We start from the raw sequence: 23,804 nt of genomic DNA on the forward strand, positions 1-23,804 counted from the left end.
AATTTTTGATTCTCCTACTAAATGTCATGGCACCAGGTATACAGAAGAATTCATACCGCCCTTCTTACAAACTTCAGTGATGCAAAGGTGGAATGAGCGTCAATAGGTAACTACAATAATAGTGCGCACAGCACACAAGAGAACTTCATTCTGAACTTATAAAGTGCTTTTGTTCCAAAGATCTGAAGACTTCACATACATACTTGGGGTTAATCTTCCCTTGCTCAGTTGTAAAGAGAAAGGAACCTGAAGTTATGCCCTTTCCTGATGGCAGACAAATAACTGAACCATTTTATGCAAACAGCTATTTATTAGATCCTCAAGAGGATGGAAACAATACTTCCCCACGTCCTTTTTCCGTTCCCATTTTTATGACTAAAGGGGCTTCCTTATGACTGACTGAAATCTCACTTGCTTTAATTTAACAAGTTTATAATCCAGGGATACAGATAACTGAGGTAGAAAAGCCAGCTATCACTGTCCTCATTTTACAGGTAAAAAAAAATTAACGCACTTGAAATTTTCAGTTGCCCCTGAATCTCCAAGTATTAAAACCGGGTTGAACTTCCAACACCAAGTACCTTTCCAAATAACTCTCTCTATAAATCCTAACTGCAGTAGCAATTGAGGAGTCTGATCATAAAATGGCCAAACCCTGTTTTCCAATCACATACAGTATGACTATTTTCTGCAGGACAGGAGACATGTGTATTCTACCAAATGGATAAGCAAAGGATTCGATGGTGTTAAAGAGGGAAAAGTGATCAAGGCCTGATGAAAATGGATATCAGGAGCAGGTTTTCTCCTCTTGTCTGGAATGGGGACAGGGTCATTTGGTCGCCTCCGCAACTTTCTGGTCATGATGGGTTTCACTTCCATAGAATCTGTGGCAAGAATGGAATGGGTCAATCTATCCAATCCCCACTGAAGTCAGTGAGAATTTCCATAATGTAAGAATATCTGCCCCATAGCCACCCAACCACAGTTTTACTGGGGATGTCTGGTCCACACATGGCCCAACCCAGACACCCATGTCAGACTTTAGAGAGAAGATCATGCTTAGAAAATTCAGACCGGCTGACCTAAGTGTACATCCCTCTCAGAAACGCAGCCCTGCCCTGCTGTCTACTATTGTAACCGCTTCAGGAATCTCTCCAGTACCCTGAAAACCAGGGATTTTCCTCCTATTCCCTCAAATTTAAAGAGACCACAGAGTCGCAAGCTCTTGGGATTAAATGAACCTTTGGGTCATCTCTGTGTACTAACTCCTGCTGTTGCCACGGAGGGTGGGTGAACTGAAGCTCACTGGTATAAAAGGCTCTTTTAGAGGCCAGTGGCCTCAGTGCCAACTATTTTATATGAGATCTTCATTTACAAACACAAACTCTTTATTTTATTTAATAACCATTTGTAGCTACTTGACTATCAAGATACAATGAAGGCTCATAATAAAGGCCTCTTTTCATTCTTCTTGTCTTTTCTCTGCCAAGTCTGATACTGGGTGCTGACTCCCCTCACCTTAAAATCTCTCCTCCCCAGCCACTGCCACACAAATCTCTCCTCTCCTGACTTGCCTCTGAGGTCTTTTCTCCTGGCCTGCCCCTTTAAAACTGGTGATCTCTGGAGTCGTCAGTCTCAGCCTGTTTTCCCAAGGAATCTCTGATCATCAACTCCAGCTCCACCCACCCTTCTGAAAGGCCACCTATAGCCTACACTCCAGGCTCCAAACCAACCCATTTCTTCTTGTTTCACGTCCCAAGGCTGCTGCTTCTCCTGTGTCTCAGGGGCATCACATCTATTCATCCTTCCAAGCCAGAACAAAATCTGCCATTTATGACTTGTCTTCCTTAATCCAGGTATAAAATCCAGCTGATAATAGCAATTCTGCCTTTTAACTACCTCGCAACTCCAACCCCTCACCATATCATCTCCCTCAAAGTGGTCTTCCTACAACACAAATCAGATCATTTTGCACCTCACTCAAATATTTTAATGGCTCCCTACTCCCTACAGAATAAAAGCCAAACCTCCTTTCTGGTCTTCTCTCTTTTCCTTCATTCACATGAACCCTGTGTGTGAGCTTTTAGCTATTTTGTTACCCAAAGGCGCCACACGTTTATGCCTACAAGACTGCACGCTGTCCTCTCCGCCTAGCCTTCTCTTTTCTGCCCGGTAAACTCCTACACGACATCTCTCTCTGTGACCACTCCCACAGACAGTAACCAGAGCATTTGTACAAATCTCTACTGCCACGTTCCAAAAGTATGGGACATTTCCCCCCAACAGATGCTTCAATTCCACCGCAGCATGGAATCTGCCCCACCCCGGCCTGATGATGAGATACAGTTAACTTGAAAATGCACACTATCAACAGAGCAGCCAAGACAGCCTTGCAGGATTCAAACGCAGCCCTCCCACGATGGCAAACGGTGGGATGTAGGAGTACGTCACAAACATGCGCACAAAGTCAAATGGCATTTCTGCATGCTGCTCCTAAGAACAGAAATGGGTAATTGATTTCTTCCCCCAAGAAGGAATGGAGGTAAAGTGGTAAGAAACACAGACCTAACAAATATTCATAAAAAGGTACTAGGAAGTGGGGGTAGAAGGAAGGATAAACATACACTCACCTTTGGGGGCTTCTCCCTAAAAGAAATCTCTTAGCCTATGCTGAGATGCCACCCTTCTCCGGTGGCTTACTGGCCAATGGGTCTGAATCCCTGCCGGGGCAGTGTGACCTAAGGCAGGCTACATAAGTACTCTGTCTCAAGTTTCCTCAGGTATGAAATGGAAATATCAACGAAACTGCCCTCACAAGGGGTTGTGAGGATTACGTGAGATGATACGTGTAAACTTCTCAGTACAGTGCCAGCCATAATGAGAGTTCCATCAATGGTAGTTTTTATTAGCATATTTTCAGCCAAGAAAAAACTACAAAAATCTTTTTTAAAAGTCAAGGTGCAGCCCTCGCCGGTTTGGCTCAATGGATAGAGCGTCAGCCTGTGGACCAAAGGGTCCCGGGTTCAATTCTGGTCAAGGGCACGTACCTTGGTTGCAGGCTCCTCCCTGGCCCGGGCCCTGGTCAGGGTGAGTGCAGGAGGCAACCAGTCCATGTGTTTCTCTCACATTGATGTTTCTGTCTTTCCCTCTCTTCCACTCTCCCTAAAAATCAATGGAAAAAATATCCTCGGGTGAGGATTAACAAAAAATAAGTAGAAGTCAAGGCACAAACAGCTGAAATAGAAGTTACAGACTTGCTGCCAACTGAGAGGCTTTGCAACATGCAGACCTAACTGGAAAATGGTGTAAAGGAGCTCACTCCACCTTAAAGAGCACCAGAGAAAAAGCACCTAGTTCATGAACATCATGGCATTCTGTCCACTACAGAGAGGGGCTGAGTGTTCCTTACCCTTCGGTGGCCATGTCTGGTGGGTAGGGAGGGTGGGCAATACATGATGGAAGTAAGGATATAAAGGTATAGCTGAAGATCTGACAACAACCCAGTCCAATCGTGGCCAATAAACTCAGAAAATCATAATTTCATCACTCAAAAATCCAAAAATTTAATCTAATTCTTCTGTTACAGGTTGGGTAGAAACTTCCTGTTCATATGTCAATACAACCACATATACCTTTCAAGGTTTTACAATGGGAAAAAACAAGCCTGTCAAATCTTTATCTTCATTCAGGATCTCTCTCTCTCCACCAACACCATCACATGTTGGGGAAGATATGGAAACTGTGTCAGTCTGGTAACTATTAGAACACAAGCTCCTTGAGGACACAAACCTTCGCTGTTAGTCTCATTTTGTGAGTCACTTGGTACCACATGAATCCATGGTATATGTAGGGAGTCCATATAATATGGTAGTTAAGAAAACAGGCTTGGAGTCAGATACATTCTGGCTGAACCACTATCTCATTAGAGGAACTTTGAGCAAAAGGCTATTTCTCTGAGCCTAATTTGGCAAGTCAAGTCACAGGAGCTGCAGGAACTGAATCAGGTTACAACTCCCAACCCCCCTTACTCTGTGTACCCAGCTGCTTGTTGAAGACATTATCTCTTGTAATACTAGGCATTATCTTTCGTAATCTTTACACCAATCCTCCATGGTAAGTTCTACCATCTCCTTGTCAAATGAGAAAATCCCACCACAGAAGTTCATGACAGGGTTCATCCCTATCCATCAGCCTGTAGAGGCAGCTCTACCATTTTTACATAATACCTGGCTCATTGTAAGTATTCAGGAAACAGAGCTTCTATATTGATATTCTAATTACTCATGGCTCCAGCTATGGATCCAGTATCTTCTGAAGGAAACTAAGGTCATGAGTAGCTTCAACAGGGGCCTGAGGATTGGAGGATGCCCCTGGTGGGGCAAGAACTTACAAAACAAAATGAAGTGGCAGTTAGTGGGCTGTTGGAAGGATGGAGAAAAGGCAGCTGTCCTGAAGATAGGAAGAGGAAAAATGAATTATAAATGATAGAGCTCCCCACATTTTCAAGCTCATTAAATTCTAAGTATTTGGGTTACTCAACCTTGGCTTCAACTGCAGAGAAAACTCACTCAGGTAATTCTACCTATAAACTCACTGCTAAAGGTGTGGTCCCACCAGCAGCATCAGCACCCCTGTGAGGTGTTTAGAAATGCAGGATCTTGGGCTCCACTCCAGACCCCCCAACCAGGATCTGCATTTTATTGAGGCCCCCAGGTGACTCATACACATTCAAATTGGGGGAGCACTGACCGAGAACTTAGCCTAGGTTTCTTTACCGACAATATACCTTTCCACATGCACAACCCAGCTGTCCTCATAAGTTCTCCACTAGAGGTTTGAAGAGAACCTCCCTAATTCCTATGGAGGTCTATAACACTTTAAATCCTGTTCAGACAAAGCAGGTCACCAGATCCACCCATTTCCAATGGGTTATTTGGACTAAGCTTCTCATCAGTCTTATTTCATTTTGTTTTTCAGGACATTTTCTTTTTTTTTTAATATATTTTTATTGATTTCAGACACAAAGGGAGAGGGAGAGAGAGATAGAAACATCAATGATGACAGAAAATCATTGATCGGCTGTCTCCTGCATGCCCCCAACTGGGGATTGAGCCCACAACCCAGGCATGTGCCCTTGACCAGAATCAAACCTGGGACCCTTCAGTCCACAGGCTGACACTCTATCCACTGAGCCAAACTGGCTAGGGCTTTTGAAGACATTTTCATGTTGAACCATAAAAGGAGATTTTAAGAAATCTCTTTTCTGGGCAGAGCTGGGCAACCCTGGTGTTGGGCATCAATCCACAAAGGTGAAATAAGTCAATCAGTGAGAGGAAAGAAATCAGGCCTTTAATCCAACACCATAACAGCACCATCTGTGGAAATGCTAATTATCCTTCTAGCTCCAGTGCCTTTTCTTCCCACACTCAATCATTACCTTGGCAGTGTCTTCATACCAAGGGTACCAAATGGCTTGAGAAAGTACATCGGTACCTTTAATGCCCATGGCTAGCTTTGAGCACTTCTGTCGTATATTTATTTTACTGAGTTACAAATGATTTCCTCGTGTTTATTTGTCTTTTCTACCCTGGCAGGCTTGGCCTTAAGTCACTGAGGATGCCTCCTGTCCCAGTTAAGATTCTGGCTGTAAAACTGCCTGGCCAAACAATGTCTATTGCTTGTCAATAATTAGGATGCCAAATCACAGGTAAGGTGATGATATCCTTCCCTGCAGATGGAAAGGGAACAGCTATAAAGGACAATATTTCCCACTAGCCTAATGAAGGCTCCCAAACATCTGGTGGCTCTAGCAGAGAGTGATGAGGCATCAATGCCAGCTATAGACACCATCAGAGAAATGGTGTGCAGATCAGAAAACAGGCATGCAGGCTGGCACCAAACGAGGTAACGCAGTGCTCACAGTCTAATTAAAAACGCATTGTAACGAAAACAAGATGGTGCTTTTTTTAGCATCCATTCTCACTCAAAACCCCATTTCTGAGTTGCTTTCAGAGGTCTTCAAGGAATTCACTCCTTTTGCCACATCTCTCAATGAGGAAACTATCAGAGGAGTGATTTTTCAAGTGTGAGACTCCCTCTTTAGACACAACCACATTCTCAGTGGTGTTTCACAGAATTGGAGCTAGAAGTTTTTGTCAATTGGGAGGCCAATTTGTGTCTTTAGTTCACAGAACCAAAAATACAGATGGGGAAACACAGCTCTTAACTGTTCCTTTTAGTTTCAAGGTCAACCCGAAGGACTCACATAGAAACAATGCATTCGCTATGGCCCCCTACTAAAACCAGGCATGCCAGGGCTCTAGTACCTTCAGAATATGAGTATGAAAGTTAAATTTTGGGGTGGGAAGAGGCACTTACATATCTAAGTGACCAACTCACCAATGTCTTTCCTTGTGGTATTTGCTGATGGAAATTTTGCTAAATGCCAAAATAACTAATTCCTGCCCTGTATCCTTCAAGGATTCATAAGACTGCATATGGCAACTGCAGAGTTGGTCCATATTGCTTCTCCCTCATACCTGCTGAGTTTCCATATGCAGATTACTAAATCCTAGAAGGCAAGGGAGAGACTGGCTCTGAGTCAATGTAACTTGACTAACTTTACAGGAAAGGATTCAGAGGGACTCAGGTAAGTAATCTGTGAACATAACCAAGACACAAATGGCAGCTGACCCAAGAATTAAATAAAGTAGAGGCTGTAGTTCACTGAACAGTTGTTTAGGGCACTGTACTAGCCATAATCGTGAGAGATAGGATATAATGAGCCCCATTTACGGGGGCGGGGAGGAATAGGCTCAGAGAAGTTAGGCAGCTTGACTAAAGTCACACAGCCAATAAAGACAAAATTAGAAATCTGACCTGTCATGTCAAAGCCCACTCTCCTTTTAGCTTGTTCTGCTCTCATGAGGAACTGAGACACCAGACAGAAGGCGTTAACTGGAATACCTCCGCCACCCACCCAGGCTCTGCCTCAGAGCTCCTAAACCCTGCTGGTGCTTTCATACCTCCAGTCAGTTCCATGGTTAGCTTTTCATTTTCAATCATCTTCTTCTTTTCTTCTAGCTCAGCAATCAGGTTCTCTTTCAGCTCAACCTTCTTATCTTCAAATTCTTTTACTGCTGCCTTCTTTTCTTTAATGTAATTTCTTTCCACTTGTTCAGTCTGAGCAAAAGAGAAACACAGAATAGGGGTACATAGCTCAGGCAGCCAGGGCTCCACCTTGAAGTCTGGCAAAGACTTCAAGAGCAAAAAAAATACCTTTACTAGAAAGAGGAGAAATAGCTGGACCCTCACACACACACCTGCAGAAATGGAGGTCTCTGGGAGCCAGTTTTCCAATGAATGGGTAAACTTAAACCAACTTCTGCTTGTTTTCATGAGTATACCCCACTTGCTACTCAGGTATTTCCTCTCTTCCACATCTTATATTTTATGGCGTGTGTTAAAATAGAACATTAATCCCTCAACGATAGTAAATAAACCCTTTAAGGATTTAATTTCAAAGGAAAACCGTATATTCCAGATGAAATGAAATATCTACATTCAAAATTGAGTCAAGATAGCAGGAATTACTGTATGTTTTGATATTTACAGTAAAATAAAGATCAACTAGAGTAGACCATTTACTAGGTGCCTGCACCCCAAAGTACTAAACACTGAAATTATACTAAATAAAAACTGCATAAACATCCGTTTTCTAAATCTCACCAGGGGGCTTATGGTGGGCAGTGGCTATGGATCATGTGATCCTTCAGGCTGTGACTACGTGTGCTGCACTGACTTGAGTACAAAAATGGTTTCCAATAATGTGGCTCTGATAAACCATGACCTTCTCACACTCATGTGTGGCTCTGATAAACTCACACCCCCTACTCCTCCCCAACCCCCCCCCCCACATAAGCCACTCTGGGAGCAGTACATCGTTCAAGTTTAAGGCGGCCCTTATCCCTGGCCTCACACAGACCAGCACTAGATATCTACTAAATAAAAGTTTTAATCCGTCTTCCCTGCTAACACAGAGAGTCTCAGCTATAGAACTCAACTACTCAGCCAATTCAGAAACTGGGCTCCTTTAAGGACCAATACAACAAATTATTAGACCATTATAATTCAGACATACTCCCAGGGAAAGAGCTTTAATGTGAGATCAAAGTCAACAAGAAAGCCCTCAGGGGTGAGTGTCCCCTAATCCCCTGTGACAAGCAGAGGCTGCCCAACAAACAAATGAATAGAAGAAATTTCTGAATTGAGACCACATGTCCTTTTGTCAAACAGAACAGTGACAAAGGGTTCCAGCTGGAGGCTTCCCAACTATCTATTTGGTGATAGAAGGAAAGGCCACCAGTTGGGAGAGCAAGATTCCAGTCTGAGAAAGAGCCTGCAAACCCAGAAGATCCATGGTACTTACTTCCAGCTGCAGGAAGAGTTCTGAAAGAGATAAAACGTGCAATTAGATTCGCTAGGCTGTGTCACCTTTCTAGACAGTATGTTAGGATTCATTTAGGAGCAGTAATTGCTTTCTGAAAGCACGATTACACAGAGCAAATGTTTTCATCAGTAAAGTGCTGATACACATGAAGGGGAAGGATGCAAGAAGCACTTGTGTCTACTTAAAAGTTGGCCCTGCATAGCATCAGCTCTGGCAGTTCTGTCCAAGGGCAAAAACAACCAGCAGGCACCAAATTCTCTTCTTTCTCTCAGTACATACCCTCTAACAGTCCACAGGGCAGAATGGGTCAGGAAGAAGCAATGCACTTACTCCAGAAACAGAGTCAGCATTGATGTTTTTAAAGTATTGTGTGACAGGCTCTATGTGGTAAGGAAGGACAATCCCCCAAAACTTAGAAGGCAGAGGTTTGCGCCCTCCTGGGCTTTGCTCTTAGGTCGCCAAGCCTCTGTTCACAGCCATGCCTCCACCAGCAATGCCCTCTGGTCTCTCTGATTCACTTCCAAGTGTCAGATCTAATGCAGTCTCCTCCAACAGGCCTTTCCTGGGGACCCTTCACTCATCAACCCCCTCTCAGACACCTGAAGGTATCTACCCACAATATTCAACAGCTTATTTAGCACCCTTAGTGCCAGGCAGTTAGCAACTGTTAATCCAGCAGCTTCCCCACCACTAGATTGAAAGGCCCTCTGCAAAACTCAGAACTTGGAACAAAATAGGTCCCTAACTTCTAATCTTTCCTGGGTGACATTGGAGTTGCTGCATAAGGTTCACAAAGATTGTTGGCAGATCACCACTCCAGGAGGTGCTGTTCACATTTCCCCACAGTCTCCTTTGCAAATCTGATAAATCCTATGGCTCTATTCCCCCATAAAAAAGTCACATATGCACATTCACAAATACATCTTAAGATTTTGAGAGTTTTAGGAACTCCAGATTAAGGATCTAAATGTCAAATAACAGTTGTTGAATGAGAAAAATTAACTGAGCAGAGGGACAAACCACTCAGTATTTTCTAACCACTGCCCAAAGCCCTGATCACTGGAAATCCCCGGGCACAAGAACACAGCCAGTCCAACATGCTTACTACTAAGATTGCTTCATACTTGGTCCACTCGTGAACAGGCCAGACACCTGAGGTCTGTGCCATTCTGAGAAATTATGCCTGCACCAACGAGTCAAACTGACAATTAGCACTTAGAGTTTGTGGCAGTTTTAAAGCAGCCAGACAACAGACACAACTAAAGCAGGTGGATTATCTCTGCATGGAATGTGCTTTTTAAAGCTCACGCCATGACTAATTTAGGAGCTCTTCTGCATTTTTATGGGGGTGGGAAGATGTTTAGGAAAGATCATGTGAGGACAGAGTTGAGAGTGGAATTAAGAAAAACAACTCAATGCTCACCCAGCAGTTCTAGCTTAAGAAAAGTTGCTCACATCAATTTTCTTTCTTTACTTATATCTTGAACCAATTCCATGAGGTAGGTTCCCCTCTATGATGGGGAAACTAAGGCTCCAAGAGCAAATACCTGCTTAAAGGCACAAGACCTAAAATGATGGAAGACCTTGACCTAAGGACCTCAGTCTCCACGGCACTACCTCCTTTCCCTGCTAAAAGGGAACTCCAGGAGGACTGAGATTTTTAAAGATATCCCAAAGAGATGCCTCAGGAACTCAGAGTGGAAGGGGTGTGGGGTAATCATAGGGGCAGGAGGGATGTAGATAAGCAGAAGTCTAATGACTATATCTCCATTGTCCCAGCACCCCTCACGCCTTCAGCTCCTTTTCCACTTGTTGTTGTCCACCGAACATCTACTCACTGACGGAGAGAAGGAAGAGTTCCAGCAACAGAAAGCTGGGAAATCACTGGATCGGAAAGAAAGAGGACAGCACCTAGACCTCATTTTAGAACCCATCACTTTTACCACTGCAGAAACAAACACCGTGCCGCACTCAAAATGCTAGCTGATGAGAAGCTTCAAAATTTAACACAGCCCACTGGTGTGGCTCAGTGGTTGAGTGTCGACCTATGAACCAGGAGGTCAGGGTTTAATTCTGGGTCAGGGCACATGCCCGGATTGTGGGCTCAATCCCCAGGAGGGGGCATGCAGAAGGCAGCTGATTGATGATTCTTTCTCATCATTGATGTTTCTATCTCTCTCTCCTTCTCCCTTCCTGTCTGAAGTCAATAAAAATGTATTTTTAAAGATTTCCTGTAAACACAGCAATCTGTGTTTACACACTTTAAGTAGTCATCACATCTTACTTTTTGCATGACTCTTTATTTAACTTACACCAGTAATGTTCCTTCATTTACACTTTTGGATATCTTTTGTCAATGAGACAGCGAGTTTCCTTAAGTCAAGGACAATGTCTTACACTACTTCATATTGCTCACAGAACTTAGATGTAGCAGATGCTCAACAACTGTTTGTTGAATGAATACGTTTACTGTGTATGACACACCAAAAGCATGTTCTTTTTCTCTAAACGTTTATAATACTTGAGAGAGAAAAACTAGAGGACACTCTTTCCTCCCAGAGCACAGAATACTAGAAGCAGCAAACTCTAAATAGGAGTGAAACAACCTACAATCCTTTTCCCTGTCAGCTCCTCTGATCGTCCATTAAGCCAGCCATGCAGACCCAAGAAAGAATGTGTGATTCTTGGGGTAACCCGGCGGGGGGTGGGGAGGGAATATACCCTGACTGCAAGGAGCCACCACTAACAACCTCAACTATGATTCTTGATTGGGAAAAAGGATGAACCCGTTTTATATAACTGTACCTTTGAAGTCTCTTCCCTAAAACTCTCCCAACTCTCCCTTCAATGAGATATTTGAGATATATTTTGGAGAAAAGCTCTTATGGCCACATTACATTGATGATCAGCAAAAGAAAGAAAATTTGATGATATAGTTCCTTTTAAGATAGTGTCTTACCTGCATTTCGTATCCTCTCTTTGTACTGCTGATCTAGTTTTTTCATCCTCTTCTGATACTCCTGTAACGTACCTGATTTTGTGATTCAGAAAATAAAAAATTACTCTCCATTTTGGTTCCTAAAATTGTTTTCTAGCACTAACAGTAACTGCCTTAGTAACATCAGAATGAAACTCGAACCAAGAAAAGGCACATACAGAGCTAACTAGACTCTGGCTCTCAAGGAAGACACAGCAGAAATCACCCAAACACAGTGAACTGAGACTCCCTAGCAAGTGAGGAGTTATGGAAAGGTGCCGGCAACTTCAAGGGATTCTGATCACTTATTGCTACAGTTTGAATCAGCGGGCTTTCCTTTCCTGGAAAGACTTAATTCTCCTGCAATAAGATTAGGCCTAGATCAATGCCACCTAGAACTTTCTCTGCAATGATGGAAATGTCCTATTGCACTGTCCAATATGGTAGCCACTAGTCACGTAGCTACTAAGCACTTGAAATGTGGCTAATGCAACTGGGGAACTGAATTATTAATTTTATTTAATTAAATGTAAATGGCCACATGTGCCTAGTGATAATACTGGACAGCTCAGGTTTAGATTCCTATCATATCTCTACTCATTTCATTGCTTTCCCCAAAAGCTGCTCGTTATGAGGGTCCCAATTAGTATGGGAAGTGTTTCCTAATCATAAAGAAAACACAGTAAGGTAAATCCATAGTTCATTAGCATTTAGCTTAAAAAGAATAATACAATTTTATTTATTTTCTGGAAAAACCTCTCCTACAAAACGTTTAGCTGTAGGCAGAGTGGTCTTCAGTTCATGCCCTACAGAAGGCCTTAGTGAGATTTCAAGAAGTTTGAAGACTGCACTTTACTGAGACAGCCAAATTTTAAATCACTCCAACAGAGAAGTGAAATACACAGATTTCAAAGGTTTATAATATTAAGAAGTATATTTAGAAATGAAAGATTAAATCACACACCAACCTTCCTGCAACTGCTGTAACTGTCTCTTGAGAGAAGCTAGTTTATCCTGATACATCCTGTAAAGAAAGGAAAGCCACAATGAAAGACAAAAACATTCAGTATTCTATTCCAAAATAATCTACACACAGAAATTACCTGGGTTATTATAGGAATCTCATCCGGGTCCCTTAGCTGGTTTAAAATGTACCAGCAGCTAAAGGGACCAGAAATGGACAGGATTCTGTGTTCTTAAATCTTGTCCCTATTTTGTAGATCCTCCTGTATCCCAACTTTAGAGAATCAGTCTAAAATCTATAAGTATAAGGACACACAGATTTTAATAAGTGGCAATGATAAACAGGCAACAACATATAAAAAAATTTGAAAGTGTGAGGCCATTTTCTTCTAGACTTACAAGCATAAATAACACAAACACACACACCACAATATAGGAAAGGCATTAAATACAGCTCTTACATCAACTCTACAATTAGATTATAAGTTCCAAAGGAGTAAGATTATGCCTGCGCCCTCTTGCAATCCGGGACCTCTCAGGGGATGTCCACCTGCCCGCTTAGGCCTGCTCCTCAAGGGGTTCAGGCCTAAGCCAGCTGGCGGACATCCCTCTCACAGTCCAGGACCCCTCACTCCTTACTGCTCAGTACGCTGCTCTGCCAGCCGTGAGCCCGGCTTCTGACTGAGCGGCGCTCCCTGTGGGAGCGCACTAATCACCAGGGGCAGCTCCTCCACTGAGTGTCTGCCCTCTGGTGGTCAGTGTGCATCATAGCGACTGGTCATTCTACCATAACAGTCGCTTAGGCTTTTATTATATAGCCATGTAAGCACTAAGTTAATAAATCTTCATATCATTTTTAAGAGCACTACTTTTTTAGGATCAGAAAAATAACAGTAATTCAGTAACAAATGTTAACACGTTAAGCGCCATGTCAGTCACCGGTAACTGACATTATACTTTCCATCCAGACCGGTCAGTCACTGGTGCCGCCAGCATATGGGTGAAATTGTATATCGCAGGCTAAACAGACAGGAAGACAAAACAGGCTTGGCGCTTAACGTGTTAAAATGCATGATTTATTTGTAGCCCCAGCTAGATAAGAACACATAGCACACACAAAACCAAAGAATGCAGTGTGTCATTTTCCCCCCCTCAATACTGAATGGATTATAGGCAATTATCCACTCTGGCAAGTCTGTTTGAATGGTAGATTCCACATGTAAATCACATTTCAGCAATATTTTTGCTTCTACCTGAAAAAACACCTCCAAATTCAAAAACAAGATTGGCAACCTGAAAAAAAAAAAAGACTACTCTCCAATAAATAATAGGCACAACAGCCTTTGGGTTAGTCAAGTAAAGGCTACAAATACACCCCAACTATCTATAGGATGAGGAAGAAGTAGGCAGAATCTAAGAATTACTCAGGATGTCTGATTCTTTTAGGAAAATTCTGATGTACTCTCAATGCTCACCTTGAATCATACAAGGCATTCCATTGTAATCACAATTATTTCTATATCATCAAATATTAAGGAGCACATTCAATTAAAAGATTGTCTCTAAAGAATGTTTAAACATGTCAAGTACAGGAGGAAATTGTGTGTAAACTACACACAAGAAGTAAGTATATGGAACCTAGTGTATTAAATTTTCTACCACATTGAGTGTACAGAAAACGACTTTGAATTCTCAGTCTGTCTTTGAAAGGGAGTATTAACACACTAGAGACCTGGTGCACAAGTTCGGCCTGCGCCCCTCAGCCGCTCTCGCAGTCGGACATCCTTAGCGCTGCTACGGAGACAGGAGTGGCTAAGCGACGCTCCCATGCACTGACCACCAGGGGGCAGCTCCTGCGTTGAGCGTCTGCCCCCTGGTGGTCAGTGCGCGTCACAGTGACCTGTGTTCCACCATTGGGTCAATTTGCCTATTAGCCTTTTATTATAAAGGATTGAAGAAGTAAATGACAACAAAAAATTCAGATTCCAGAAAAGAACAGATATGTAAGAATACATTTCAAATGGGTCAAGGTAAATCAGTAAAAAGCCTGAAGAGAATAAAAATAATTTTTTTTTAAAAAAAAAAAAGCAAGCCAGTTTCAGGGATGAAGCTATGAGAAAAATCACATGACATAATCTCCCTTTATTCAGCCGTACTGGTTAAATTTTAACTGAATATCCCTTTGGGTTCCAATGATTGAAAAAGATGATAGAATCCAGAGGATGGTCACAAAACTTCTGCAAATAAAACCTATAAGGAAAGGAAATGTGGACCACCAAGTTTATAGATTTTAAAAAGTCAAATCGAGAGCCTCAAAATACATTCAACGAACACTTATCGGTATATTTTTTTATGATGCCTTGCATCTGCGTTTATGATAAAAGTGAGTGGCTTTAGTTTCTCTGGGGATACTTCGTTGTGGCTCTGTTATAGATAATGAGAAGAGGGCTAGGGTGAGATCATGTGGTAAGGGGGAAAACACTGCAGTAAAAAGTCCTGCTCTCCAATCCCGGTCTCCCTAGCTCTCTGAAATCTAACACACTATCTAGCTCAGCGGTCGCCAACTTTTCGGACCGCATGGACCACCAATCTGAGAACCCAGTGCTGTGAAACATCATTTACCCTCTCTGATGCTTTTCACATCTTAAAAAAAAAAAGTGGGGTATGGTTCTCTCCAATTACTACTAGTATATGGCCTTATTACCCAAGGTTCTTATCCCTCAAGGTTCTTTCTAGCATATCTTCAAAAGATTCTTATAACAGGAAGACTGATTAAATGTGACAGATTTAAATAGGGCAAACTGCACACATATACATGGTCTTTGGAAACACTATGGTCAAAGCCATACACTCAAGGTCATTATAGAGATTTCCCTAATTCTATATTCCAGATAGAAATCTAAAAATCATACTCACTGTTCCTTCATTTCTACATAGTCTTCTTCATCATGCTTTGCCAGGTCAGTTTCGCTAGCATCCTCAGTGTCTACGTAAAATCAGGGAAGAAGGGTTTGTTAAAATCATTTATAGAGTTGATATCACCTGACACACTTAGTAAATTTCTAGTAGTTTTTCTTTTAAATGAATTCTAGTCAATGCAGACCTGAACGAAGCCATCAATAAAAAGTATATATTACAGTTACTTCAGAAAAGAAATGCCATTTCCAACTTCCAAACGGTCATATTTACACAAAGAGCTTGCTTTTATCTCAAAGTGCAGCTAGAGAACAAGGTGCATCAGACACAGGCAGCCGTGGTCAAGGCTGCAGCTTCCGCAGAACACTAAAAGGAGATGTGGGTGTAAGACTGGAAAACTACAGGCAGGCAAGCCCTGGTCACTACTCCAAGACAACCTAATATGTACATTCTCTCCTGGTATATGCCCAGTTGGAACCCTTAACAGATTTTACGTCACATATGTACAAAGGAGAATCCAAATCAAGGAGCTGAACTCTATAACAAATATTTTTTAAAGTTACAACTAAAAGGAGACAAGATGATCACACGGAAACTTTCAGTACATTTTAAATGTTGTTCTTAGAATAAGCAAATGGCTGGAGTGTCTACATAATTTCAGCAGCCCTACTTAAGGAGGTAAAAATCAATTTTTGCTTCATTGCTCCCCCTGGTGAGCATTAAAAGCAGTACAAGTGACAAGTGATTCCCCATTCACAATCTCTGGTTAAGCTTTGCCTTCAAATACGGTTTGTTTAACCAAATGCAATTCGTTCCTTCAACTTTATATCTGCATATGCAGCTGTCTTTTTAAAGGCTGTTACAGGTCCAACACTCTACAAACTCTCTGTCCTCCTTCAGTCAAGAGACGTCACTGAGCGCCCATCCTGTGCCGGCCACAGTGCTTGGCACTCCCGGGACTGAGATGAATAAAACCTACTCCTCATTCCAGACAGCTGCTCTAGCCTTCAGCCCCACAGCCCTATTTGCGCCAAAATATTCCACCCATATATTGGTCTCCATCCCCTTTTCTTCTTCTCCCTTGCTTTCTGTTTCTTCACCTTTCTCCTCCTCCAGCCAGCTCCTTCAATCCCTCCAAGTTTTCCTCACACTTGCCAAAGTGTAAAACCCAGTTTGAAAAGCAAGCCTTTGAGAGGCAGCAATGATCATGCAAACAGCAGGGAACTTAAAAGCACACCTGAGCCCCATTGCGCAACTCCAAATCCCTTCCTTCCCCCTGTGTCTGTTTCCCCAGAAGTGTGTGTGTGTGTGTGGGGGGGGGGGGGGGGGTGGACCGGAGTATTCCCCAGTACCAGGCTTCAAAGTGCCAGTTCAACACTCTATTTACATGCCTCATTCAACCCTCGCATCTACACTAGGAAACCCCATTTGCTGGAGAAGTTGAGGCTCCTAAACTTAAGCAAGTTGTCTAGGGTCAAAAGCTAGGTCGAGTGAGCCAAATTTAGACCTCCCAGCCTTGGGCAAACTAAGCCGGAGGGCCGGATCCGGCTGTTCTATCCGGTTCTCTTGCTCTCCCCTCCGCTCCTTTACTTTGAATTTATATTAGTTCACACAAACACTCCATCCATGCTTTTGTTCCGGCCCTCCGGTCCAGTTTAAGAACCCATTGTGGCCCTCGAGTCAAAAAGTTTGCCCACCCCATTCTAACTGATGCCAGGTCCCATTCTCTTAACCAACCCGTACTGCACGCAATGGCACTGCCCAAACCAAGTCTGACTACAGCATTTCCCCCCGGGCAGAGGGTGGGGGCCGGGGGAGCAACCTAGGAGGCCAAACGCTCTAATCCTCCAAGGAACTAAGAGGGGAGGGGCGTTCAATGGAAGGCTTTCTCATTCCAACCAGCGAAGACCTGAGGTTCAACCCGAAACTGTAGGGGAACGAGGGGCAGAACCTTAAAGGGACCTCCAGCTGTGACAGCGGTTGCCTAAGTCCCTTCCTCCCACAGCTGTAGGGTACAAGGTACCCAGCCAGAGCCTCCCGTGCCCTGAACAGGTGGGGTAACTTCCCGGAGCCGCGGTCCTCCTAGCTGCCCCGAGCCCGCAGGTCGGGCCGCCCCTCTCCCAGATGCCCCATCCCTTCGCAAGCAGTCCCACCCCCTCCCCGGGCTGCCCGGCAAGCTAAAGGACGCGCCTTCATCCGACTCGCGGCCCCGGCAGCTGCGCTCGTCGTCCTCCGCGCTCTCCAGCTCTTCCTCCTCCTCAGGGTAATACTCCGGCGCCGGCGGCGTTCCAGTCGGGGCCGGGGCCGGGGCCGGAGCCAACAGCCCCGCAGCACTCATGTCGCCTCTGACAACAGCTGAGCGTGCCACCCGGGGACGGCGGCCACCCGCCCTGCGAACTCGACGCGCGCCAAGCTGCACCCGAGGGAGCGGACAACTTGAGAAGCGGGAGGCGCGGCGACCTCTCCCCCGTCTCCGAGAAGCCCTGCCCCTCGCGCCCGCGCTCGGCAACGGGGACCTCGCTCCAGTGGCAACTTCCGGGTCGCAAGCTGCCCAAGGATGGCCTGATTCCGCCATCGTTCAGGGAATGGGGAGGTCGCCGGACGCCTCCTTCGCCTTAACCCCAGCCCCTTCATCGCCGCCTTAAAATCCTCAACGGATAGCGGCTAGGGGCGGAGACAGAGTCTCTCCAGGCAAATCCATGGGCAGGCCTAATCTCGGTCAGGACCCCGAAGCCCAGAGGCGACTTCCGGAAACAGCCGCCAGGCGGCGCCTGGGGCCAGAGCCAAAGTGAGGATCCTTAGCGACGTGAGAGGCAGAGGGTTTGAAGGGCTTTTGCAGGTGGAGATGGTCTGTCTCGTCTTTACCGGTAAGCAGGTGAATGACATTAAACCTTGGCATCTAGAATTTGCGTGACCATCCCGAAGAAAAGGTGCCTGGTTCCTCCCCGACAAATTGAAGCTTTATTGAGAACTAAAATAAAGACAAGGTTGCTGGTATTCCATCCTGGAGTCAACTAAAGGGTATTTCCCAGTCTCTGGGAGTCCTTTCTGTTTGTATAGGTTTACTCAATAAGATATTATCCCGATTTTATAGACGAGAAAAGAGCTGCCACTTGCCTAAAAAATGATAGCGTCCAGTCTGCCTTGTTTAGACTCAGAGCCAGGCCCTGTAGAATACAAATGCCTCATATTTCTTAGAATATTGTTGTTGCTTTTTAAGGTAGTTCTCCCCAATCTAATAACTTGCTAACCAGCTCAATTGCCACATTTGCCTACAGGAGGTTAATTAGGCTAACTTAAGGAAGGTGCTGTGTGGAAACAGAAAACAAGAGAGCAGAATCAATGCATAAATTGATTTGTGTGATTCCCTCTGAGTAGAGGGGACACAGTGTTACAAGCTTTATTTAAGGAACAAATTTATAATCTCCCTTCTCTAGTTGTGTATAGCAAGAAAGGGATAAGGAAAAAGACACAGAGATGTTGAATGGTTTGTCCAAAGTAACCCTACTGTCTATGTTGCACCAAGTCTCCATAGAAAAAGTAACTCACAAGTAGTAAAGTTGAATACAGTATAAAATCAGGGTGGATGGAATCCAGTATTCTGATTCTCAGACCCTTTGTGACTGAATTTATCTCTGAATTGGCCCTCATACAGTCTTCTCAAAGTGCAAAACCTTGTTCTTATCCCATTTGTTTTAACGTTTTTATTTTCTACCTTGTCTTCATTAAAATCTTGGCTATATTTGTGAGGAATTTTTTTCCTCCCAACAAAACTCAAGAATTTCCATAATGGAATGCTGCAATGTCTTTTCAGGAGTTCAGAGATCTTCTGAAGCCCCTTCTAAATAAGAGTCATCCTAGCAGCTCACTGTTCACCATCAATATATGAACTAAGATTTCAGAATTGTCTCCTATCCAAAGGATGATGTAATTTTCTTTATTTATGCTTTTAGATCCAATCTAAATTATTTGTAATCAACTATATTGAGCAACTTGAGTTCCTATCAGTACCAGTAATCAGACCAGAAAAAGCACCAACAATTTAGAAATTAGAATTCATTGCTATCATGAATCAAAAAGAGTTGATTTCCTTGCTAATTGGCTTCCTTTCAGGACACTTGGATTTTTATCATGCTTATGTTTTATTTCTATTTTCTTGATTGCAAATAACATCTGTTAATAGTCATGTTTCTTTTTTATATGAATAGACACAACTGAACACTTGGGTGGTGAAAACTTACCCCATTTCTTCCAATCCCTATTGCCAACTTCAGAATTGGTAAGATGAACTCTTACTAAATAACTCTTTAGAGAAGGAGGGCCTACTTATGTTAATATAATTATTTTGGACAGTTTTTCTAGGCCTACAGGAATCAAGTTCCCTCAAAATGAAGTTTTACCACCTTGAACTGTCTCTGCATCCCTTCCCCACATGGCACGCAGTCACAATGCTCGGGAGACATCTACTTCGGAACTGTTCGTAGAGTCCTGCTAGCCCTGTCTTCACAGGCTCTCTCTGCATACCATAACACTCAAATTTAAACATAAAAGGGGAGCATCGTAATTGGAATGGGGCGTAATTTTAAAACACTAGGGAAAATATAGTGTTTAGAACACAAATTTGTCAGTGGGAGCTAACACAAAAAGTTAATGGTAGAGTTTCCTGAGAGTGAAGTCCTACATACACATCTGACAAGGCTTAGGATCAAATTGTATTTCTGAAATGAAACCATTTCTTCATAAACACTGAATTGTCAAACTCCATAAACTTTGGGGTGAGAGTAGTTTTCAGTTTCCTGTATTATTTAGTCAACATAGACAATTTCACAAAAATAGAAAGAATGGCTCTGTGTAACATCATGCACTTTCACCCCTGGAAGGCACCATCTTTCACCGTGGGTCAAGATGGGTCTCTGGTATCACAGGTTGCACTTGGGTCAAAGTTTAATATACTTTGGCCATTAGTTCACACAGAACCATTAAACCATGTGGCCCTGAAAAAGAGCATGCTGAAACCTTGCTAAAGCTAACAGGGTTTCCCCTGTACAGTTCCTGTTCTGCCTATATAATGATTATCAAAACCCACAAACTGATTATTTCTAAAGTTTTGTCCTTGTACCTATCAAAATGTGCCCCATCAGTGTTGAACATTTAGTTGTGCAGAGCACGCATCTAGTATTTAGATTTCTTTTTCCAAGAGCATTAAGTTGACGTCTGTTGAACGCAATACAAGGTAGAGCAATTCCCTTGACAAAAATGCAAAAAAAAAAAAAGTTTAAATCCAGGAAATATTTACAAGTCCTGAGTGGAAAAAAAAAAAAAAAAACCACTACATTAATTTCCGGCAGAATTACTCTGAAGGCTGTGCAAGGTCTAGCGGAAGAATGGGGTCCTCCTCAATGGCTCTAGCAGGGTGGTCCAGGGGAGTCCCAGGGGGCCTTGGCCTCTGGGAGTCTCCCAAGAAAAGTAAAGGCGCTGGGAGGAGTGCCGTGAACTTTGACCGCAGCGCTGCACAAACAAAAATGACCGCACCCCAGGCGGGCCCGTGGGTGAGTGAAGTTGCAGGGTCTTCCGCGTCCAAAGAAACCCCGCCCCGCCTCATTCTGCCCCGCCGTCAACTCCACCAATCCGCAGGCGCCATCGACCGCTCGGCTTCTCAGGCACCTCCAATCAAGTACCTATATCCGGGCCCAGGCCTGTGCCCTGCGATCAAGGAAGGTCAGTAGAGAGCCTATCAGAGTCGAGCTAGGGGCGTGGTCTGGGGGCGGAGGGCGGGCGGACTGAGCCCGCGGGGCGGAGCACGCTCGGCGCAGTCGGGTGCGATTGGCCACCCCTGGCAAGAGCCGCACCTCGGACAGCAGCAGCGGCGGCGGCTGCGGGAGGGTCCGTGTGGCGCCCGGCGGCAGCGGCGGCGGCAGGGTCCTGCGGGAGTAAGTGGGACGCGACGCAGAGACCGCGGACGGAGGCTCCGCGCGGCCGGCCCCTGCACTCAGCAACGGGACTCAGGGGCCCTCCAGGGGACAAGCGGCAGAAGAGCGACTGGGGAACAAGTGTGGGAGAGGAAGCGGCGGCGGCGACGCCGGGCCGGGTGGTGACAGCAGGTCTGAGGTGAGCGCACCCGGGGCGCGGGGCTGTGACAGCGGGAGCCTCGGCGAGGGGACCCTGGGCGGGACGAGGTCGGTGAGGACCCGAGTGAGGGGAGTTCTGGAGCGGGTTTGACAGTCCGGACTGTGGAGAACAAACCCCAAGAGGGTCTAAGGGGGGATCCTAAGCGGGACAGGGAACGTGAGTCTGAGGGGTACCCCGCGAGGGTCCGGAACAGCGGGTCTGAAAAGAGGGGACCCCGAGAGGGAGCGGGACCGCGGGTCTGAAGAGAAGGGACCCGAGAGGGAACGGGACCGCGGGTGTGAGGGGAGTTCGCGCAAGGGGCCGGGACAGGTGTGAGGGAGGGTCCCCGCGAGGGGTGGGACCGCGAGTGGAGGGAGGTCCCTGAGGGAGGCTGGGACTGCAGGTCTGATGGGGTCGGGATGGCGGGTCTGAGAGCGAAGGGGACCTCGAGAGGCCCAGCAGAGCGTGGGGGTTAGGCCCCCGAGAGGGACCGGGCCAGCTGGCCTGAGGGGTGGGGGGCCGAGAGGGGCCGGAGCACGCTGGGGCCGCGCGGGAGAGGGAGGGAGCCGGGGTCGGGGTCGCGGCGCGGCGCGTGGGAGCCGCCGCTGTGCAGGGAAGAGGGGACCGTGCTGCGCGCAGGGTCCGCTGCCAGCACCTCTTCCCGAGGGTCGTGTGGGGGGCTCCGTGGGGGACTCGGTGGAACAGGGATTATGTAATGAAACATCTAAGGAGCGCGCACGGGCGGGAGGGTCTGGCAGGAGCCCCGAGGTCTGGGACGTTGCGAGGGACGCCCTTCCATTCATTCCCTGGACTTGGGCGTGGCTGCCCGGGAAGTGAGGGCTTCGTGGGCTGCTCCCGCCCGTCCCAGTCCAGCTGCAGGGGAGCGCGATCCTGTTGGAGACCCTTGTGTGGGGTTGGTGGGGATGTTTATTTTGATGGACCCTGTATGGTTCCTTGTGGGTCAACAAGGACCTGAGAAACTTTTCAGATTGGGCAAGCCCCTCAGCCTCAGTGCCTACCGGGCAGAGGGACGGGGACGTGCCTGAAGTGTGAGGCTGAGCTTTGGTGCGATGGAGGCAGTTGGAAGGTCAGACTGCTGTGGAAAAGAGCCCCTGGTGTTGCTCCAGTGACAGCGCTTTCCAGTTAGTCTTCGCTTCCTTAAAGCTGCCAGCACTGAGCTTCAGGCGTCCTTCCTGGGCCAGCCGAGGAGAGAGACCAGCCTGTTCAACCCAGAGACTGTGCCCTGGTGGGAGGCGAGTGTGTGTCTCTATTGAGATGCTAAAACCAAAAGAGGAAAGCAATAGGGGGTGGGGACTGGGGGGCCGACGCCTACTTGGAGGGATGTGGAAATTAAACTAATGACCAGGCTGGGGGTCACAGTGCTTAGCATCTGTTGATGCTGCCTGGCTGCCTGGCAGGTTCTCTGGGATGGACAGGCTCAGTTAGCATTGTGGTCAGCAGTTTTGCCAGTGAATTTTTTCACCTCTTTTTCCCTGTGTGTTGCTTCTCCGGACCCCTTCTCTTTGCAACGGCTTTCTTTCTTTTTATAGAAGCAGATTTAGAAGTTGATGGTATTGGGGAAATAATGGTGAATGTAATGACGAGATCATGTCACAGATATTTAGATATCTTCTCTGTTTCAGGTTGACAGTGTGTGTTATTAGAAACCTTTGCCCATGTTTTGTAATGGGTAGCTTCAACTAAGAGGAAGAGAGACATACTGCCTTTGCTTCCCAGAGACATCATGTAGAACACTTACACATAGAACTGCTTTTTTTCAAAGCCAAGACAAAAATTCCACAAGTCATCTTCGTCAGGGTGATATTAGAGGACATGTGCCACTTGGGGATTTTATTTGATATTAGCTGACACAGAACACTTCTTATCTGGCTTCAGAAAGTGTGGAACTTGATGTGGTTATGAAAAATCCACCAACCAGAAAAGAAGTCCTCCTCTAAGAAATAGAAGTCATGGAGATAAGGAAAAACAACGGCACATACAAATTTTAAATATGAGACAACTATCATTTATTTAAGATGTATTAAGTGTAATTTTTTCACATTAAATTTATTTTTCAAGAACCCTGGGGAGAATTCAAGTGAAAAAAAGTCAGTTAGCAGAAGAGGTTATGTGCAAGGGGCATATATTCACTGTGTAGTGCATGTAACATTAGAAATGGTCTGTAGAAGGACTGGGAATCTCAGTACCAGTAATTCTACAAAGTAATAGAACTGTTTAAGCAGATAAGCTCTTTCATCATACTTGTTAGCTCATCTCTGACTCGTACAGATTGTAGTTCCTTAAGATAAAATATTAAATTTATTTCCTTGTAACAAAATAAACTGTTCTGATACTCCCCTGAGTGATTACTAAAGCAGTCATTTCAACCAC

General features: G+C 45.1%; 2 protein-coding genes across 4 annotated transcripts in view; one reads left to right on the forward strand and one right to left on the reverse strand.

Moving 5' to 3' along the window:
• SUDS3 (SDS3 homolog, SIN3A corepressor complex component) overlaps window positions 1-17,827 on the reverse strand; it is a 33,051-nt gene extending 15,224 nt beyond the window's left edge. For both annotated transcript variants that reach the window (XM_080649958.1, XM_080649959.1), the window contains exons 1-7: window positions 17,496-17,827; window positions 15,306-15,375; window positions 12,395-12,450; window positions 11,409-11,480; window positions 8,429-8,448; window positions 7,026-7,182; window positions 789-884 (exon numbers count right to left, since the gene is read on the reverse strand). In XM_080649958.1, coding sequence (XP_080506084.1) covers window positions 789-884; window positions 7,026-7,182; window positions 8,429-8,448; window positions 11,409-11,480; window positions 12,395-12,450; window positions 15,306-15,375; window positions 17,496-17,643 — 619 coding nt within the window. In that variant the 5' untranslated portion in view covers window positions 17,644-17,827. The remainder of the gene's footprint in view (window positions 1-788; window positions 885-7,025; window positions 7,183-8,428; window positions 8,449-11,408; window positions 11,481-12,394; window positions 12,451-15,305; window positions 15,376-17,495) is intronic.
• A 3,287-nt stretch (window positions 17,828-21,114) lies between these two features.
• TAOK3 (TAO kinase 3) overlaps window positions 21,115-23,804 on the forward strand; it is a 158,161-nt gene continuing 155,471 nt past the window's right edge. The window contains exon 1 of one of the 2 annotated variants that reach the window (XM_080649750.1): window positions 21,115-21,413. The gene's annotated coding sequence lies outside the window, so the exon portion shown is untranslated. The remainder of the gene's footprint in view (window positions 21,414-23,804) is intronic. The other variant, XM_080649751.1, reaches the window with a different exon arrangement.

This window comes from Plecotus auritus (assembly GCF_963455305.1).
Source record: "Plecotus auritus genome assembly, chromosome: 13".
Lineage (NCBI taxonomy): Eukaryota > Metazoa > Chordata > Mammalia > Chiroptera > Vespertilionidae > Plecotus > Plecotus auritus.